Source organism: Lycorma delicatula, chromosome 1 (assembly GCF_047948215.1).
Source record: "Lycorma delicatula isolate Av1 chromosome 1, ASM4794821v1, whole genome shotgun sequence".
NCBI lineage: Eukaryota > Metazoa > Arthropoda > Insecta > Hemiptera > Fulgoridae > Lycorma > Lycorma delicatula.
Genome location: NC_134455.1, coordinates 208,318,366 through 208,339,653, shown reverse-complemented (window position 1 = coordinate 208,339,653; position 21,288 = coordinate 208,318,366). Strand labels below are relative to the sequence as shown.

General features: G+C 29.1%; 1 protein-coding gene and 1 long non-coding RNA gene across 2 annotated transcripts in view; both read right to left on the bottom strand.

Annotated features, from left to right (window-relative positions):
* Positions 1-268: 268 nt before the first annotated feature.
* On the bottom strand, positions 269-7,482 carry LOC142327890 (uncharacterized). Its single transcript, XR_012757117.1, has 2 exons — positions 7,040-7,482; positions 269-630 (listed from the first exon to the last, which is right to left on the bottom strand). It is a non-coding gene; the product is annotated as an uncharacterized LOC142327890 (long non-coding RNA).
* An 11,224-nt stretch (positions 7,483-18,706) lies between these two features.
* The window catches only part of nAChRbeta2 (nicotinic acetylcholine receptor beta2), a 47,928-nt gene continuing 45,346 nt past the window's right edge, over positions 18,707-21,288 (bottom strand). Inside the window, exons 10-11 of the mRNA XM_075371241.1 lie at positions 21,035-21,147; positions 18,707-19,989 (exon numbers count right to left, since the gene is read on the bottom strand). Coding sequence (XP_075227356.1) covers positions 19,774-19,989; positions 21,035-21,147 — 329 coding nt within the window. The 3' untranslated portion in view covers positions 18,707-19,773. The remainder of the gene's footprint in view (positions 19,990-21,034; positions 21,148-21,288) is intronic.

The window sequence follows — 21,288 nt, the reverse complement described above, 5'->3', positions numbered from 1 at the left end:
TAATTTACTATGCAGAGGTTTAATGAGAAAATTAAGCCAGGTTCCTTTATGAAACACAAAAGTTTGTTATTTTCTAAACAGAAAATATGGTTTCTGCCTTCCATGGAAGAGGTGGTTAATTATCACAATTGTAAACTAATTCAGTTTGGTTGAGGGCTGAAATAATTTACCTACATTTTCATAGACTGAACCTAAAATTATATTGTTATTATTATTACTGCTCAATAATTATTAATATTTCAAAGCTCATATAAATAAATAAACATAATTTACTATTTCATGAACATTTATTTCTAATATTAAATAATTTCTACATTAACTTCTAATAAATACACCTCAAACAACAAATTATATCAAAGAAAAATCACTGATTACTTTAAAATCCCATACTAGTCCTACAATAGTAAAGAAACCAATCAATCTATATCCAAGAACATCTACAATTCCACCCTTAATGTACACGTCCTCAATATGGTCATCTTTTTGAAAACGCTCTTGATTTATTTTAAGTTTTTTATAGATGTCAGAAGATTCAGGATCAATGGTTGATAAAGCACGAGGTGTTGTATATATTTTTCGCAGACCAACCTGTTGACCTAATCTTAAACTTTGTCTAAGAGAATTCATGATCTGCAAGCAAAAAATAAAAATAAATAAAACATCTCACATCACATGGAATAAGACAATAATATGATAGTTCAAAAAACATAGTAAATATTTTTAATAATCAGAGAATATCCGGTAAACAACTGAAATAAAACTTTTTGAGTAGTAAATCCACTAACGCATTTGATACAATTTAATACATGGACTAGAAAAGAAAGTTTGTCATTAAGTTTGTCATTTTTACACAAAAAGTTTGTGGTTTTTTAACCACAAAGTTATCATTTGAGAAACTAAGCCAAAAGAATGTTGTAATAAAGAATATCTACTAAAGATATTTTAATTTCACTAGAAACAAGAAATTCAAAGATAAAAATAATTCATAAAAAATTTAATTAAAAATACAACAGACAAAGATAAAAATTAAACAGCACTGGGGGAAAATAGAGATTCCATTGAAATGAAAATAAAGAAAAATAGGAGTAAAAAATCATCAATTATAAAATTAAATTGAGAAAAAGGTAACAATGAGAAAAAATTTAAAACAGAAAAATTTTAAAAATCTGCAATAGCACAGCTTACTTTTACTGCCAAATTACCAAAGGTATTACATCCCCTGATCTATTCAATCTTTTGAGACCTCAATTCCAAACAGCAACAATGTTAAAAGTGTGCCCAGACACGACTGTAAATTCTAGCAGTCAGCATCGTCAATACAGTTTTGATTGGTACTCAAACTTGGTCCTTTTCATTTTTTTAAAATGAAGTTCTTGGTCCTGGTGGATGATAAAATATAACATGCAAATCTTCGTTTTGATCATCTATGTTGTTCACTGGCCATCTATGTTTATGTTTATGACCATGTTTATGTCTATGTTTAATATTAATGGCAATTATAAATACATGCAGTTGTGTCCTTATTTTGAAATATCAATGGCACTACTTCTGCAACTTGATGAAATTCACTATCAGATGATGATGACGATATATGTATGTGAACTGACATTTTAGCAAACTTTCCGATTGTAGTATAAAACAAGGAAATGATCAAGTGCCTTTAATTTTCTGACTAGTATTGTAACTTTCCTTTAAATTATTGCAACCAAATTCTTGGATTTCTCAGTTTTCACAAAAACTAAGTAGTTCCCTTAACATTTTCTTTGAAGAATTTAACATTTCCTGAGCTGTCTTGATTTGATCCTTATAAAAGTGCTGTAAACTAGACTTTGTCATGGATCATTTCATACTACCTTCTATGCCATCACATGCTTTTTTCCCATTCCATAATGCAAAAAAATGCCATTCTATGTAAAGTCCAAATATCTACTTTGTGTCTTAGCACATATTTAGAAAATTCTTTTTATTTTTGTATTAGTTTGCAGCCCCATCAGAAAAAATAGATAAGTTTTTTACAGAAGATGGTGATCTTTAATATAATTTGTTAATTGAAGTTGAAATGCATGAACTGTTGTGGTATTACGTCTAGACCAGCGATTCTCAACCTTTCAGACTCTGTGCCCCCTTTGAACACTGATGTGAGGTCACACCTCCCTACCATCACCATATATGGTCAATCAGAATATGAAACTGAAGCTGGTTAGGTTCGTTTAGCTGAAGATTGCTGTTAAATTAAACTTCAGATAATTTTATACACAAGATTTAATATTACTACATATAACTTTACTTTCAACATATTTACTATTGGTATACGATTTGATTAATTTTTGAAATTAAAGAATCATGTAACTAAATAAAAATTTGAGGTAATCTACTATTTACATGAGCTAGTTATGCATGTAATACCAGTCACTTCTGCAACATTACTGAAAGGGCTGGCACTGTTTATCCTTCACAAGTTTTTAAATATTTGGTTGTAACTGGAACAAAGCAACACCTCAGGTCACTTTCGATGTTCAGCCTTGCTCAATATTTTGACTGTATGCTAACATAGACAATCCACATTCATAGAGATATGTGGATGAAAACTATACTAACAACTTCACAGCTTCCAAAGCAACTTGTGGGTAAACAGTAAAATAGCTTAACCAAAAACCTTCAACATCCATGTTTGTGAATTCAGTGTTTGCTTGAGAATCACATTTTACGACGACTGCCTGTTCCTGAATATGATTAGGAAGTATAACCACATTGATTTTACAGGAATCTCTTGACAACTTAAACTCCCAGTTCCCTAAGCTAACATTTAGAAAATAGTCTCCAATTTCAATTTTCAGTGCTACCAAATACCCTCATATAAGGTCCTTCAATTCATTTATTAGGTGTAATGGAAGATTTTTGTATCATCATCAAGGTCATTCAGTCTTGGAAAGGATGAAATTTGGCTCTGAACTCTGAAGGCAGCATTGCCAAAAAGCTATCTTTTCTATGAAACCCTTAACTGCATCATAAATCTTCAGAATGTTTTTCTAACCTTGTAGCTTCAAGTTCAGAAAGTTGAGCGTTTCAAAAAAGTCTGCTAAATATGCCAAGAAAAAGATAAATTTATCATCTGTCAACTTGCTGTACAGATCTTCTTTTCTTGAAGTCATCAAAAAAATGTCAACTTCTGATTTCAAGTTAAATAATCTAGCAAGCATATATTACCTTCGAACAGCCAACGAACTGCTGTGTGAAATAGAAGAGTTTCTTGGTCACTATTCACTATTCACTGGTCACTATTCTTGGTCTCAGAGCATAATAATATTCAACGCGCTGGATTTGACATGGTTTACTATTTTAATTGCTATATTTAAAGCAATGTTGAGTGATTCAGGTAGAGTGTGTCAAGCTAAAGCTTGTCTGTGAATGATACAGTGAGAACAAATTACTTTAGGGTTCTTTTTCTTGCCAATACTATAAATCCCAATCAGCATCCTGTCAAGGCTTGGGCTTCATCAGTATACAATCAAATAACTTTCTCCCAAGGAAGGTCATTAGCTGCATCAAGAATCACAATAAAAATGGCAGCTCACAACTGCACTCGCATGCAGAGACAAATCACATGACTTGACGACACTGGTACGCATGACACCAATGTAGGGATAACAAAAAGAAAGCAGCTCAGAGAGTACGCTCTTTCAGTGCGTCAATTTTAGTGTTATTACAAAAATTGTGTGTTCGAGTACAATGCACAAAAACTACAATAATTTTGAAAATATATGTGCAATCACAAAACTGAGTAAATTACAGTTTTACCTTTTATTATTTTTTTTTTAAATACTCTCATGCCTCCCTTGAAATTTTTCTACGTCTCCCCCCCCAGGTTGAGAACCACAGTTCTAGATAATCATTTATGACACAAAAGCTAAAGCTCTTTACTTTCTCTTGATTTTTATAATAACACAAATGGATGAACTCTAGCCTGCTTATTTACCCAATGGTGCCCTGTGCTTTATCTTGTACAAGTAAAGTCAGCCAGAACAATGCATTCATCATCTGACAAGATTTTTTTTTTTGTTAAAAAACTTTCCTCGTGAATTTGCAATAAAGTGATGAATCTTTAGATTTTCCAGTTTAATAAACAATATTTCAAAGAATTGTTTTTGCAATTTCAGTTCTGTCTTGTCACCCATTGTTTGTGTTCTACACTGACTGGCATTGAGTCTTCTAAGACTCATCAAACATATCAACCAAGGCCTGTTTGCCTGGGCATTCTTGACATTCTCCATCATACAATAATAATTATCTATTATTCATAACAAAATTTTTAAAATATCTTTACGAACTACTTTATGATTGGCAACATCAATCATCAACTTTACATTCTGGAGGTATAAACACACACATACATTGAGTGCCAGATGCCCCCTGCCACCATGCAACAACAAACCATTTCATAACTCACAGAATTTTTATTTTCCAGTTTTAATGTCAGGGTTATTCTTTTTAAACTCAGAGCTCAGAAAATAACTCATTTAAATTATAAAGCACTAAGGGTTTTTGTCTTTGAACTTTAGTAAACATTTTTCTTTAATGAAACACACAATCCTTTTTCCAGGCATCAAATGACTATTTTCATCATCTTCATAAAGACTTAATTTGATATTCTTAGATTTGTGAATTACAAGCCAAGTAAAAAAAACCCCTCAGATGTATTGGAGTAAATATAAACTTATCAATATTCCCATATAAAATAAATATTTTGTTACTACCCCCCTCGAAAAAAGTATAGAAATAAGTTTTATGATATTTTAATAACAATGGAAATAGGTTATTAAAATTTCAGCCACTTAACTGTTTTTTGAATCCACACAGAGGTCTTGCACCCCAAATAAAAAATTATCGCAGAAGTAACATGAAACAATATCACTCTGCAGAACATATTTAGGTTTAGACTACAAATATTTATATGTAAAATTATTATATTATTGTAAATGTAGCTGGGAACTCATGAGACGTAAAATATGATTTGTGCTAGAATAAGGAAAAATAGAAGTCACCTTAAAAAATGATGAGGGCTTGTGGAAAATTAAAACGAGATAGTTTTGTTGTTCAAATGTTTTCCTTCTGTCATTGAGAGATATTAGGTTACTCCCTATTAAATAAAGGTACCGCTCATAATAGTGAAATACTGACTGTGAGGGAAAGAAACCAGACACAAAAATGTTACTTGCATTATAGATTACAAGAGAAAAATGGGGGAACAGTTGAGAATCAGATTACATCACTTGGAAATTACAGAATCTATTTGAGAAACGAAGGAAAAAGTGACAGTAAGGTACATTTGTACCTCACCTTGAAAACTGAAGAATTGTTTACTATCACACATTAAAGAGATATCTTTAAGGTAAATTTACTGTTTTGTGAAAAAATTTTAGTTAAAAATTGTACATACATGTTACAGGTAATCTTTGTTATACAAGTAAGATGTAAAAAAAATGACCAAGGTATGGTACAGTTTACCAGCACTAAAGTAAAGTGTTAACTAAGAATGCATCATGTGTACTGTGCTTACTATTCAGTCAAATCAATCAACCGCTTAACTACACAACAAAACTTAAATCTTAAGAAAGAAAAGTAACATTTATAAAATGTTAAAGAAAGAAATCTGTTTTTCCACTTTTTTGCCAAACAAGACTGCTGTGCTAACTGAAAAATTGTGTAACTCCAATACAAATTAATTATGAGGAGACTAGGTTAAATTAGGCAGGCTTCCGTGGCACGAGGGGGTAGCATCTCTGCTTTTTTCATCCAGAGGTCCTGGTTTTGAATCCCGGTCAGACATGGCATTTTTCAAACACTACAAAAATCGTCATTCTCATCCTCTAAAGCATACCTGAACAGTGGTTCAAATTAAAGTACACAAACAATAACATAAGAAAAACATGAACTTAAACACGTAATGCATAAATAAATCATTAACTTCATTAGAAACTCATTTCTCTTTTATATCATAACCTTTAATTAACCTATCTTTTTTTCTGTTTAACCTCCAGGAACCACTGTAAGGTATTACTTCAGAGGATGAATGAGGATGTATGTATGAATATAAATGAAGCGTAGTCTTGAACAGTAGTCTTAGGTCAACCATTCCCGATATGTATTGTTAATTGAAACCCAACCACCAAAGAACACCAGCATCCACGATCTAGTATTCAAATCCATATAAAAGTAGCTACTTTTACTGGAATTTGAAGAACTCTTGACTTCAAAATCAGCTGATTTGTGATAAGTTCACCACTAGACCAATCCAGTGGGTGCGTTAACCATTATTAACCTCAAACTTATTAATGTACTTAAGAGTATTATACAAAAGTGTGATAAGAATATATTAACTGAATTTTTAAATTGAGTACTTTATGTACCCATACAGATATCCAAAAAATCACTCATTATTCTTAGTGAATTACCAAACTAAAGTCTACAAACGAAAAGACACAAAGCTATCATTATTTCATTAAAAAAAAAAAAATTATTTTTAAGAGCAGCTGAACTACTGGGAAAGAAATATTAAATCAATTAACTCAGGGGAAGTTAAGGTCGTCTAATGATGAGACATAAAAATCAGAAAATATAATGAATCTAAAATCTAGAAAAACACACAAGTTATTTATTACAAATAGGTAAAAATGCAACCCTTTCCTAATATCATAAGTGGTCAAATGATTAGATACAAGGTCACGGAAGTATGCTAAATGCTTCAATTTAGTTAAGGAAAAAAACTCGAACAAATATAATTTCATAGGACAAAATCTTAATATAGTATTATAACTCTACTAATTACAATAATGAGAGATAAATTGTCAAATAATCATTAATTCACAGGCAACCGAAAAAAGTAACCTTGTAAAATCTTAAGTATTTAGGCACACAATTCACCAAGCTAGTAAAGACATTTCAAGATTATTTTACACATTAACGCCTAACTGAAAATGTGTTCAATGGCAAATATCAAATTGAGTTAAGGCGGAGTATGATAAATATAATGTGCCCTTACCTTACACCGTACGCTACACAGCACGACAAAAAATGGTGAACACTGCTGCGCAAACCAGATGAGCAGTCAGTCAGATTGGAATCAGTTCAAGACAGTAAATCGTGCAAATGATGTTAGCGCTAATTACTGGTGTTTTAGATATCTAACCTTTAACTTTATTGTTAATAAAGTTGTGGTTTTTCTCCCTGCAGGACGACTTATTCTTATTCACTGATTAATTTCCACTAATAATATCTACGTGTCCATATACTTTACAAAGAACATAATCGTTACTATAATTGAAAAATTTCCAATAATTTTTAAGTTCAAAATCTTATGACGTAATTCTTATTTTAAATTATTAAATTTTCGGCTCAATCTTATGTTTAAAACTTGTAATATAAAAAATGCATAAATTACGAAGGGAATTTTAAAACTGTACGTTACCTAGTCTGCGTATAATCTCGTAGTAAGTGATGGGCAGTCGAAATGATTTTAATTATCGATATATTAGTAATCGAATGATTCATTCGAAATTTGAATATTACTATTTTTTTTTCACTAGTACAAACATTAAATAATATTATTAGTTTGACTAATTCAGTTAATAACTATTATTAATGGATCATTTCATAAGTTATGACAGTCTACTGGTTACTAGCGCCGCAATTAATCGCTCCCTAAAAATTATTTTCTGCAAATGCGGTGGTTTGATTTGAATCATCTCATTCTCAATCAGCCGCTAATATTTTGATATCATTGTTTTTTGTATATAAATCTTCCGTTAATTATAATGGTATTATTTGTTACCGTTTAAGTCAGTGTTAAATAATAGCGTGTGTTTCTTTAGTTTTGATTCTACAGAAGTTTTCGTTTACTTTAGTATTATAGGAGTTATTACTTAATAGAATTTACTCAGAGACTTATTTCGTTAAAGTGTGGTTTTATTCAGTTTCATTATTTTTCGTTTGTAATTATCCATTTAGAAATTTTAATATTTAGTTGTATTTGTAGACTAGAATTATGAAACCTAGCGGTAAATCATAAATCGTTTGCACATTTTTTACTAAAAATGAAACAAAGAAAGTTTCTTGTAAAATTTACAAAAAATATTTAAAGTTTTTCAGCAATACTACAAGCCTAAAACAGTTAATTAATCATTATAATGGTAACTATTGATTTCCAACATTTATCAAATGTTGAAAATCCTGTTTTTTTTAATAATACACAAGGAAATTGCAACCATTGTACATGCCACCTAGTAGAAAACGTTTATCATGTATCATTTTATACACAGTAACAAACTGCATTCAATTGTACTCGCAGCTCATGAAATATTAGTTGCTCATATGGAAATGGCAATAGGATCTATTTTAAAAACAATTTTCAGTGAATAGAATACCACTGACAAAAAATAGTGACAATAATTACAGACAATGAACGTAATATAAAAAATGCGATTACTGAACATTTAAATTTGCATTACCATCTGTGTGTGGCTCACACCCTTAATTTATCTGTGCAAGATGATATTAAAAAGTCGAGTTTTCAGATTTATTGAAAAAATGCAGGTATCTTGTTTCACATTTTAAACATAGTGTTACGGCAGCTAGCAAATTAAGGGGTAAACAAATAAATGACCATGGGAAACCCTGTATTAAAACGTAAACAGGATATCTCTACCAGGTGGAATTCTGTTTAGTGATGCTGGAAAGGTTATTTGAAGCAAAATATCCATTGTTCATTACTATATCTGAAATTCCAAATGCTCCTCAATATTTGGATGCCTTAGAATGGAAAATTGTCACCGATTGTATCAGTGTTTTAAAGGCTGTTCAGCAAATGATTGTTGAGTTGTCAGGAAAAAAAATTCTACAGTGGCATTAATTGTTACCCTAGTAAGAGGGCTGCAACATACATTAAATCTTTTAATTCCAAAAACAAATGTTGCAGTTAATTTAAAAGAATATTTACTTTGGCCATTTGGAAGGTAATAAATTAGTAGCCAAAGCTACTTTTGTTGATCTCAGATTTAAAAATAAAACACATTTGGCATAGAAGAAAGTGCAAAAAATTCCTAAAAATGGATAACTGATCAGGTTACAAATTTAATTAATTCAAGGCAAATGGATGTTTATATTTTGCCATTAAATGAAAATCTTAGAACCTCAGACCCAACAGATCCTAACAATGGTCTTTGGAGTTTATTTGAAGAAAGATTATGTAATTGGAAATAACAATGACCCTTAGAACAACCAGAATATTGCAAATATGACAATATTTGGTGGAAATGACACATCTAAACAGACTTGAAAAATTTTTTGGAATTTTGGGAATTGCATAAAAATTCATTTCCTGAATTATATGAGATAAGTTTAAAATTAAGAATATGTATTTCACATTCAATAAAGCTTGTTTTTTAGTGTTCATGAATTCAGATGTCAAGACTGCTTTATTTTTTCCCATTGTTCTAACATAGATCAATTCTTTTTTTGTAATTCCATCACTGCTTTACATGAGCTGAGCAAATTATTGACTGTTATATTCTGTTGGAGTCATAGATGGGCTTTACTAATCAAATGAGGCTTTGTGCACAAATACTTACTTTTTGTTCTGTAGAAAGAGTTTTCACTTTACAAAGAGTTATGGAGTTTTCCTTTTATAAATATAAGCTTTATGCACCAACCAAACACATAAGTTTGATTCCATATTCCACAGACTTATTTAGCTTATAAATATGAAATCTGCAGTTTCCCTTAAAAGTAACTAGAAATTCATCAAGTGAATATCGAGATAAATCTTTCAAAATCTATCTAATGGCTGCGGTGCAATCTGTAGCTACCCTTAATGGGAAATTGAGAGAAGGTTGTCAAAGCGTAGGATGGCAATAAATTTGTTGAAAGACAAAGTAAGATGAAAAATTTGTTACCCTTCTTCATCATCATGAAATAGAGACCATATGTTTTCCCTATTTAATTTCAATACTGCACATAGCAAGAGTAACCCAATGAAAGCAAGCAACTCATCTTGGATAGATTAACATGGTATAGTTTTTATCATTTTTCAGAGTAACTCTTTTTATTAGGTAAATGATGATTCATCCATTTCATCAACCATTTTTGAATCAAAGAACTATTCCCAAACATCTCCTTCTGTTGGCGAGGTACTTGCTTTGCATGATGACCTAGTACTTGCTTTGTGTAACAAGACAGTCCTTTGATCCTGGTAAACTTTTGATTATGGTAAACCTTTGATTATTTTATGAGCTGGATTTTTACCTCTGTTGAATGGTTTCCTTGGTTTCCAATCATAGCATTCTTCCTTTTGTAAACTGGTAGTCTATTTTCAGATTCCTCCTCCCTAGCACCCTCATGTTCTTCTTCCGCGTCACTGGCTAGAAGAGCTTGTTCTTCATCATCATTGTAAAGTGAGCTCTTCTTTTGTCTGCTCCCTTGTTGATCTTCTTGCTAGGATCTCTCTCTCAATTTCTCATCTTCTTTTGTAAATAAAATTGGCATACTCTTCTACAAAGTCATGATCTGTACAATAAAGTCTTTTCCTACTCATCCTACAATAAATGTAAAACAAAATTTAAATAGTAATAATAAAAAAAAATTGAATTGGGAGTACTAAAATTTAGTAAGAGAAAGGGAGACATATTTAAACACAAGTTGAAATGAAAACATGCAATGTAAGAAGAGTAATGCAAAGTAAAAAGAGTTGACACAAAAATAGATAGAGATGTTATCATTTGTTACTGTAACCAACAGAAAAAAAAGTTTGAAAAGAAGGTACCTTCATGATCACACCTATGTCTATCAGACACACTAAAAGAAATAGTGGGCATTACACCCTGTGATTCACATACACACTCGATCATGATTAGATCCAGAAAAAAAATTTACCTGACTGGGGTTGTGAAGGATAATATAACCTTGGTGACTGACTGATTAGTAGAAAAATAAAAGGGAGCTCAAGAACCTCAGTGGTGCCAGCAATTTAACTCTAAATATCATGCATACAACTGTTAGTTGTAGATGTGACCTAATCATTGGAAACAGATTGAGAAAATAAATGACAATATTAGCTTTGATAAAAATTTATATAATTTTTTTTTTAAATTTCAAATGTATTTTCAGCTGTTTTTTTTAGTGACAGTTAAAGCAATTTAGGGATTTCCCAGAGGTTAAACAAACCAAAAAAAAGGGTTTAACCACACATTTCAAGAGTGGGGTCAACTTGAGACTGAACAAGATTACACTTTATTTACATTCATATCATCCTCTGAAGTAATACCTTATGTTGGTTTCAGAGGCTAAACAGAAAAAGAAAAAAAGGGATAAAAACAAAATTTAATTTAGAAAAGTTACCTAACTCTTATCTTGAAAGTATCAACGAGAAATCTCCAAATTTAATTTTTCTGTCCATTTCTGGAATTAGTAGAAAAATTACCCATTATACTTAAGGCAAATAATTACTCCAGTAAAGCTTTATACTATTTCATAAAACATGGAATTCATAATAAAAGTAATAAACACCCCAAAAAAATACATAACTACCTCCAATCTTGTAGCAGAGGAATTTAATAAATTCTTTTCTGATATTTTAAACAGTAATATTAATATAAAAATTAAACTGACATTAATGTAATTCTTGTTCCTGTGTTAAAAGCAGTCAAAGATTATCTCTTTTGTAAATTTAATTTAAAATCTCATTTCAAATTATTAATCTCATAGGAGAACTTCTCAACTGACAAAACTTCCTTTGTTATCATGTATAAAAAAAAGTATTCAATTTATAAAATTATACATCATTTTTTTTATGATTCATGGTTTGTAAAACATTTGAAAAAATGATCCAAAGTAAATCTAGTTTTACTGAAAAATATATAAATACATTTGATTACATTGACAAACATGAAAAAAAATGACACGAAAAACATTAGTGTTAAGAAAAATTTATTTGTTATTATTATTATTGTTCTTTTTTTCAAGGCATAGATTGGAATGGAAAAATTATACCAGGTAAAGTATTGAACTCCTCAGTAAAGTGTAGTTCACCAATAATTTAGTGATCACATCTTTATACATTTTACTTACATTGTTTCATGTTATGCAGTGATCTTTCTTTACTTTCAATAACATCAAACTCCTTCAGTAGCTACCTAGAATTTCAACTTGTTTTCTCAGGTATAATTCCTACTAACGTGCTAACCTCACATTGTTCTCAGCAGTTATCCCACTTATTTTTCCGTAATTTCTCTTGTAGCTTAAAATTATACATAAAACATCTTTTAAGTTGAATATATTTTATACAGACACATGAAATGAAGTACTTAACAATTTAGGCTTTGATAAAATACAGATGAGTTTCTTCTATGCACTTGGTGCAAAAATCAACATATCTCTTTTATCTTGTTATATTTCATGTACTTTTCCTCGAGCAATTACAGGTAATATATTTGTTTTCAATATGAACAATGTTTCTATTTTTTTAAATGTATGAGTCACAAAGAAAAAACTTTTTAAAAGAGAATAGTGTTCTGAAAAATAGTAATTACTATTAAAATGATAAAAATAGCAATAGTAGAATTAGCTATTTCAAAAAACTACTAACTAGGTTAGATTTTACTCTTTTATCACATATTTATCATTTAACTGGTGATTATTAAACTTCAATAAAATGATTGAGATTTTTTTACTCAGAATATTCTAGAAATAGTAAAAATATTTTACTTTGCAAATTAGCAATAAATTTAATAATGAAATGATTTTTAAATATAACTGTCACTTGTTAAATTCATATCAATCACATAATTTGTGGTATATGTATGATTTATTTTATTTTTATTTATAATTTTAATCTAGTTTTACTTGATCTTTCATTTATTTTTTGCTTAATTTTTAATTTATCTTAACATTTTATTTATATTGTAATAACAGGCATTGGGTGCCTGTCAGCTTTAACAAAGTGGAGATCATTAAAGTCACAATCAAATATAGCCTATACAGGCACCTGACTACAACATAAAATGTAAAAGTAATATTAAATTTCACATTGCTGACGAATTTATTGTATTCTGAAAAAATGGCTGTAAAAGAAGAAAGAAATACTAGTTTAATCATTTATCATAATTATTTTAGATAGAGTGCAGTCGGATTTTTTTGTTTTTTAATAATTATTCTATGTAACGCTTTTATCATTCAGTAACTTTATCATTCAGTAACTTTATCATTCAGTATATTAATGACACAGATATGAAATCAATACAATTTTTTTTTCTTTAGAAACATACTTACTATTTAAATAGAAATTTGAATGTTAATGAATGATAATCTAAATGTCGAATGTATGTGCTAGTCGTGATGCATTCCTTCTTCCTTTTGCAGAGTAAATTTTTTCTTATCTCAAGAAAAATCACAACAGAAAAATGTATTTTTAATATCATTTTATGGAATACCATCATTAAAATTTGGAAAGAGCATAATTTTAAAATTTTGTTCCCTCTTCAAGATAAGATCATTTAAGATGTCCTATGTTCCTTCCAGACAAAAGATCTGTTACTATCCAAACATTGGCTGTAATTAGTTGGATCTGTGAAGCTACAAAATGGAACAAACAAACATACAACAGAGTTAAATACATTACTACTCCTCCTTTGGACATAGTCAGGTAAAAACAGAAGGGTAAATGGGTAATGATTTAAACATGAATTGTTGAAATACTATGTTATATGACAGCACCAAATTTTGTCAGTAAGTGATTTCATCAGTAAATTTCATCTGGGAGCATATCAGAGAAATGGAAAATAGCAATGGTGATTTCACAGTTCAAAAAATTATAAACTTGGGTTAAAACTATAGATGAAAAAGCTTCTAGACTCAAACATTAAAAGATTTGTGCTACGGTAGTAAATTAGTGTTTTAATTTTATTGCAGACCATTTTACCACAGAGGAAAATAGTTATCAGTAAAGGAAATAGCATGGATGTAATTTTTACATTAAAACAATTTATTGGAAGAAAAGAAATTTGGAACTTCATATAAGTTTTTTACATGCAGAAAAGTATTTGATAACATTATGAAGGTTAGAAAGTGAGAAGGTAGAAACTCATTCTATTCAGTAACCACCATTAGAAGTTTGTCGAAGAAACCACAGTAACTTTAAAAAGTTTTATGGTAAGAAAACTGATCAATTCCTATAAATAAAGGAGTAAGTCAGGAATGTCCACTGATTCTTCACTTTTAACACTTATTTAAATACCATTTCCCACCCGTAAAATGAGAAATTACAATTTAGGATAAGCCTAAGTTATGACAACCACCATGACATTATTATAATGCGAAAGAGTGAGAATAACCTCTAGCATTCTCATTATATACTTTCAAAAAGAAGAAAGACTAAAATATTAATAAACAGATTTTTTTCAGTGAAAATTCAATTAGATCAAAAAAGTTTAGTATTTGTGCATATTGGAACAAGTTAGTCTCTGCAAATATCTTGATGTGAATGCTTCATATGAAGATGTTCCATGATATAAAAAATAAATTTAATGTTTAAAAAATGTAATTCATTAAATACTGTGGTACAAATAACATAAAAAACAAGATTTACATTTTGTAAGGCTGACAGAAATAACTTTGCAAAGTGTATTCATTGGAGTAGAGAGTGCTAACGATCCAAACCTGAACAAAACTAACTGTGATACATGGAAGCAAAGCATCGGAAGAAAAGAACCAAGAAACTTTCAACAATATTGCATAAAAGAAAGTTTAAACTCTGGTAAAGGTTGTAATTATCCAGATTAATTTACAAATGAAGACAAAGGAAAGAGGGAGTAATGTTTTAAACTAAATGAAAGAATATATCAGAATGTTGATAAATGGTGCACTCATTTAAATAGGAAACGAGAAAGCAGAAAGAGATAGCATGGCAGAATATTTCTTCTTTCAAGAAGAGATAATGGGAATCTAAGAAGAGATGGTGCTGTAAAAGTTAGAATGCCCAATCTATGAAAATAAAAAGATTTTATTAACATAAACTTTTTACAATTATTTTAACAATCTTCAGTTTTTTATTTATACAGGATAAAGTTGTCACATCTACAATAGTATAAAACTAATTTAACAAATTCTAATACACAATTAACTGAGGAGGCAAGAATTCCATTGAGTATTATATTAACAAAAAAATCAGTGTTATTATAATATTGCTGTTCGTACATCCATAACGCAACGCCCCATTGCACTAAACCTATTTATGATGTTATTAAAAAAAATTGTGACAGGAGTAAAATGTATGGAAGGTATTGTTCATTGATGATTGTGCTATGTGACCATATAATCACCTTCACAGTGATCACACAATCATGAAGTCATGTTTTTACTTTTATGTAGTTTTAGAAATGCTGCCTATTAAGAGAAAATTCCTGAGATTTTTCTTCATTGTTTAGACCTTCTGTTACACGTCAGCCATGTTACATAAATTCTCAGTATGTGTGTGTGTGTGTGTGTGTGTGTGTGTGTGTGTGTGTGTGTGTGTGTGTGTGTGTGTGTGTGTGTGTGTGTGTGTGTGTGTGTGTGTGTGTGTGTGTGTACCATTCTTCTGATGTGCATAGTATAATTTCTTCCTGTATCTCTCAGTCTGAGGAAAATTAATAGATTTGTATGTATGTATGATATTTGTAAAGAATATAATGTCAAAAAATGTTGTATATTTTCAGATGGTCTAAGGTACAGTTTCCATTGCAAAATAGTTAAAAATGTATTAACAGAAAGTACAACTGAGGAGAGAAATCTTACAAAAATGAAATTGTGTTAAGATAGCCAATCAGTTCTTCTGTGGGAGGCAATCTCCATTAAAGTAACCTCTAAACGCAGTGACCATTCATCACTGCAGCATCACTGCAGCATTAATGCATTGGCATATTCATTCTAATGGACAGACATAATATGTCAAATAAGATATTTTATGGGGGCACCAAATGAGAGATGTGCATTTTCTTGTAACTAGACAAAAAAAACCACTTGGAGAATATAGATATTTTAAAAAATAACTTAAATCAATTCTGATACCATCAAATTAAGGGGAAATCTTGAATAAAATTAATTTTCTCTTATCATTAGCTTTTTTTAGTTGAGGTTGTGGATTGTGACAAATTGTAACTATTTTAAAGTTTATTACATGCCACCAAGCATGACATAAGTATGCTGAATCACAGTTATACAAAATTTTAAGAAAGAGAAAAAATTACTGTGTGTGTGTGTGTGTGTGTGTGTGTGTGTGTGTGTGTGTGTGTGTGTGTGTGTGTGTGTGTGTGTGTGTGTGTGTGTGTGTGTGTGTGTGTGTGTGTGTGTGTGTGTGTGTGTGTGTGTGTGTGTGTGTGTGTGTGTGTGTGTGTGTGTGTGTGTGTGTGTGTGTGTGTGTGTGTGTGTGTGTGTGTGTGTGTGTGTGTGTGTGTGTGTGTGTGTGTGTGTGTGTGTGTGTGTGTGTGTGTGTGTGTGTGTGTGTGTGTGTGTGTGTGTGTGTGTGTGTGTGTGTGTGTGTGTGTGTGTGTGTGTGTGTGTGTGTGTGTGTGTGTGTGTGTGTGTGTGTGTGTGTGTGTGTGTGTGTGTGTGTGTGTGTGTGTGTGTGTGTGTGTGTGTGTGTGTGTGTGTGTGTGTGTGTGTTTTCGTGTTCATTTTACACAGTGTAAACCACTGACACTATACTGAAAATAAAAAAAAATTTAGAAAGTAGCTGAATAGTTGTAAAATTTAATTCATAAATCAACATAAAAAAGGAGTCTTAGAACAAATAAAATAAATATATATAATTTACTTTTAAAACTTCCAAAAATATGGTTATCTTACATCTTACTTCTCTGAAGGATTTTATATTAAATTTATTACCTCAAAGTAGATTATAAAACTATTTTTAGTACCTACTCAAATCATTCACATCTAAGGATTCAAAACACAATTATAAAAAAAGAAACAATTTTTAAAAAATAATTTAAAATTCTTTAATCGCATAAATTTTAATCATACAGCATGCTTATGTAATTTCATGTTCAATGCAGGCAAGAAAAAACTTATTGTTTAGTGGATAAAGATTAAATTAAACCTTGAAAAGATATTTAATGATTTAAATAAATAAAAATTAGAAATAAATAAAATTAAATTACTAATAAGTGCAGTATCAACTGAAATAAACAATGTCTACAAAATGCTATATTTCTTTTACTTTACTATGTTATTGTTTTTATCTTATAGTTCTTAAAATGAATATCATATAAATCTTAATGACTATAAATATTTCTTATTAAAACATTTTAGTAAATAGCATTTTGTAGACATTATTTCAGTTGATACTGCACTTAATTAGTTTTTAATTTTATTTATTTGTGCAGTTAAAATAAACACTGAAATTATCATTAAATATCTTTTCAAGGTTTAATTTAATCTTTATCCACTGAAAACTAAATATTTCTCAATTTAACAGAAATTTCTACTATGACATCTTTCCCCAAAGATGCTGTTTGAAACTTTGCATCTGCAAATCCTGAAAGAGTTTGCATGCTAAAATTATAAAGAAAAAGATATCACATACTGAAAATATTTAATTAAACGGTACCAAAAGATTTTGTTACCATATACAGTATTCTAATAAAAGAAGTCATTAATTCAGGAGTTCCACTAATGTTGTGGAACCACTTATTTGTAGCTTAATGATATTGTACTCATTTATATCGTATTAAATTACATAAGTATATTTTTATATGTTGATTGTATTCTTTTATTTATTTATTTTTACTGATATAGGTGTGGATATATTTGAGAATGAAATGAAAATTATAATTCAAAATCCAATTGTACAATATTTTAATAATTTAAGTGTTTTCATTATCTCTGTTGATTTAAAATCATAAATTTCAACAAAAACATTATGAAGTATTTTAAAACACAGCTATATTTTATACTTAAAAGACGAAGTGAAAAGTTTAATTTAAAATAAAGATCTCTTTATTAATTAAAATTTAATTAACATACGTACTTAAAAACTGACCTGATGTTAGCATATTTCTCTTCGATTCATTGTTAAATAATTTATTGAAAAATGGATATTGAAAATTACTCACTGAAAAATGGAAAAAAATTTTCAAAAGTAATCTATACAAAAATTCTTGTATTCCCAAACAGAACTGTCAGCATTATATTTTAATTATCTTGAAAGATTCTTACTATAATAATATTATTTTTTCTAAGATAACTGTTCCATTATCTATATTTCCAGAATTTTTAAAAAATATCTTTCTAACTGTGATTTGTGTATTTAAAACAGGAGAATAAAACAATTTTTTTATTAAGTCATAAGTAGAAACACATTCCGCGAAAAATTTTAGTTATATAGGTTCCAAATTATTTATTCACTTTCCTAAAAGTATACTTTTATAGCGTGTGAAAATGCCTGACCAGGATTTGAACCCAGGACCTCCAGATGAATGGCGGAAATGCTACAACTCAATATGTCATACATTTATATAGATTTGTTTCAATTGTATAATAATGTGTATATTTTTTTTATAAAAAAAAATAATTTGTATACCTATATTATCCCATTATCTCACATTTAAAATAAATATCTTAAAATAATTCATTAGTAAATGTAATATACTTTTAGATAATATAGGTATACAAATTATTTTTTTTTATAAAAAAAATATACACATTATTATACAATTGAAACAAATCTATATAAATGTATGACATATTGAGTTGTAGCATTTCCGCCATTCATCTGGAGGTCCTGGGTTCAAATCCTGGTCAGGCATTTTCACACGCTATAAAAGTTATCATTCATCCCATCCTCTGAAGCAAAACCTAACGGTGGTCCCGGTTGTTAAAAAGACATATTAACATGTATGTATTATATATATTCAGTAAAAAGAAGATAAACATGGAAAAATTTGATTTTTGACTAACATATGACTTTTAAACCATAGACTACTATCAAAGAAAGAAGAGTAAAGGTTTGTACACAACATCTAAAACTGATTCCACATAAAATGCACAAAAAATGTTTGTCCAAATCTTTGAATCATTCTTAGAAAATTTATGATTTTATAAAGAGTTGATTATTCATATTCAAATATGTAAAATGAGGAATAAAGTTTTTCTGTTCTGTTCTTAAATAGTTTTCTGTTCTTCTCAACCTAAGACTATTTGTGCTATAAATTTTCTGGTATATTTCAAATGGTCATTAACACCATAACTTCAGTAAATCATACATAAATAATTTATCCTCAAAACTTAATATAACCATCGCACAAAAATTATTTTCAAATAAAATGGATTGATGTATAATTTTCTTTGATGCATGAAATCATTTCTATCTGGTACATACACGCAGAAATTAAGAAAAATTAGAATCAGAATTTATACTGTTACTAATAAATGAATTCTTTTAATTATTAAGACCTGTTGGTTAGAATGAATAGCACTTTTGTAATGCTGTTTTTTGTTATACATGACTATGAAAGGTTCTACACACTTCATGAAACTAGTGTCCAAAACAGATTTTAAATATTTTATTCCATTTTTAAATGAAGAATTAAAGAATTTTTTCCAAATACCTTTGCCACATTTAAACACAATTTTATATCATATCTATATAAATGTATAAATAGAACAGTGGTTACAACCTACACAAATTATTTACTATATAACTATTATCATAGATTTAACAACTTCAATAAAATTTAACTGCCACTCATTTTAGTGATTATGTTTTTGTAAAAATTCATGAGGCAATTGTAAGTTATTAGGTCTAAATGGTATATCAGAAAGTTGTTGATCTATTGGTATTCTTGTATCATACAATGATGGTGCTTGAAATATAATTCCACATGTACCTCCAATACAAGCTAATGTAAAAACCCACAAGAAAAATCTGTCAAGAACCATAGATATGTATTTCCAGTCTTCAATTACCTATAAAAAGAAAACAATAATTATAAAACCATAACTTTATTAGATTATATCATAATAAACTATTCTAACATTCTCAGATGGCATATTCATTGGCATTGAGAAAGAATGTGGTTTCCTACAGATTGAGTTCTTCTGCTGGACCTACAAGAATGATTGCTCATTTAATGTAGTAGTAATACATTACTGTTTGCATAAACTGCCTTCATCCATATGGACATTTTTGTATGTAGCATTTACCATTTTGCTTTTTAGATGTCATAAAATTAATATAATTTTTTTGGTTAAGAGGAATTGTCTAAATTTTAAAATTAGTGCACAATTTTTGAGATAGAAAGCTATGAGCAAACAAACATACTTCCCAAACACATGTATCTGATGTAATTGAATAAAAATTACAAAAAAAAATTAATGAAAAAAATTATGAATTAGCAATATGTAAAAATAATGGTTGCTCAGTATGATTTTGGAAAGGAGACAAAAAAAAAATGAAATAAGCTGGAAAACAGTAAGTAACTTCAAGTTAATTTCCTTTTTTACTTTCTTGTACTAAATAAAGGAAGGTATTATGATCGTGAAAAATTTCAGATTTCAACGAAAATATCCATTTTTGACATGACATCTACATGTAAGTAAAGAACATGTAGATTATATATATATACAACATAAATTTGGAATTTATGTTTGAACCAGTCTTCATCTCCTCTTTTTTAAATATATTGATTTATTAATAATTATAAACCTCTCTTGTAAAAAAAGGTTTTAGGACAAATAATAATTCAATAATAACAATTTAAAAAAAATTATGAAAATATATCAGAAGTTATTATTAATGAAATAAAATTTTATGTACTTTAAATTTAAAAAAAAAAAATGTGTATAATTAATTTAATAGGAATACAAGGAAGTCATGTAGTGGCCACATAAATTTTTTTCATAGTACTATCCTGAGACTGATTTAGGTTAGTAGTGTACAAAAAAAAAAATAGAAGCAAAATATACTTTATCAAATTATGCATACTACTTCAGTAGAGAAATATTATCATACTTCATTATCTTCATCCGCATCTTTTATATGTTGAGCAATGAATCGTACTCCCTGAAGAGCAGCCAAAACATCAGGTGACATCTGCCTTGGCAGAGTGTTTTCAGATTCAGCCACTGAAAAGAAATGTTTAATAACCATAATAAATTTATGTTGAAAAAAGCAATATTTTTTGAAGTGTGTAATAAACAAAATTTTATATTATATTTTACAAATAACTTTATGGAAGTGATATTTCACCTTTACTCTCTTTTTCT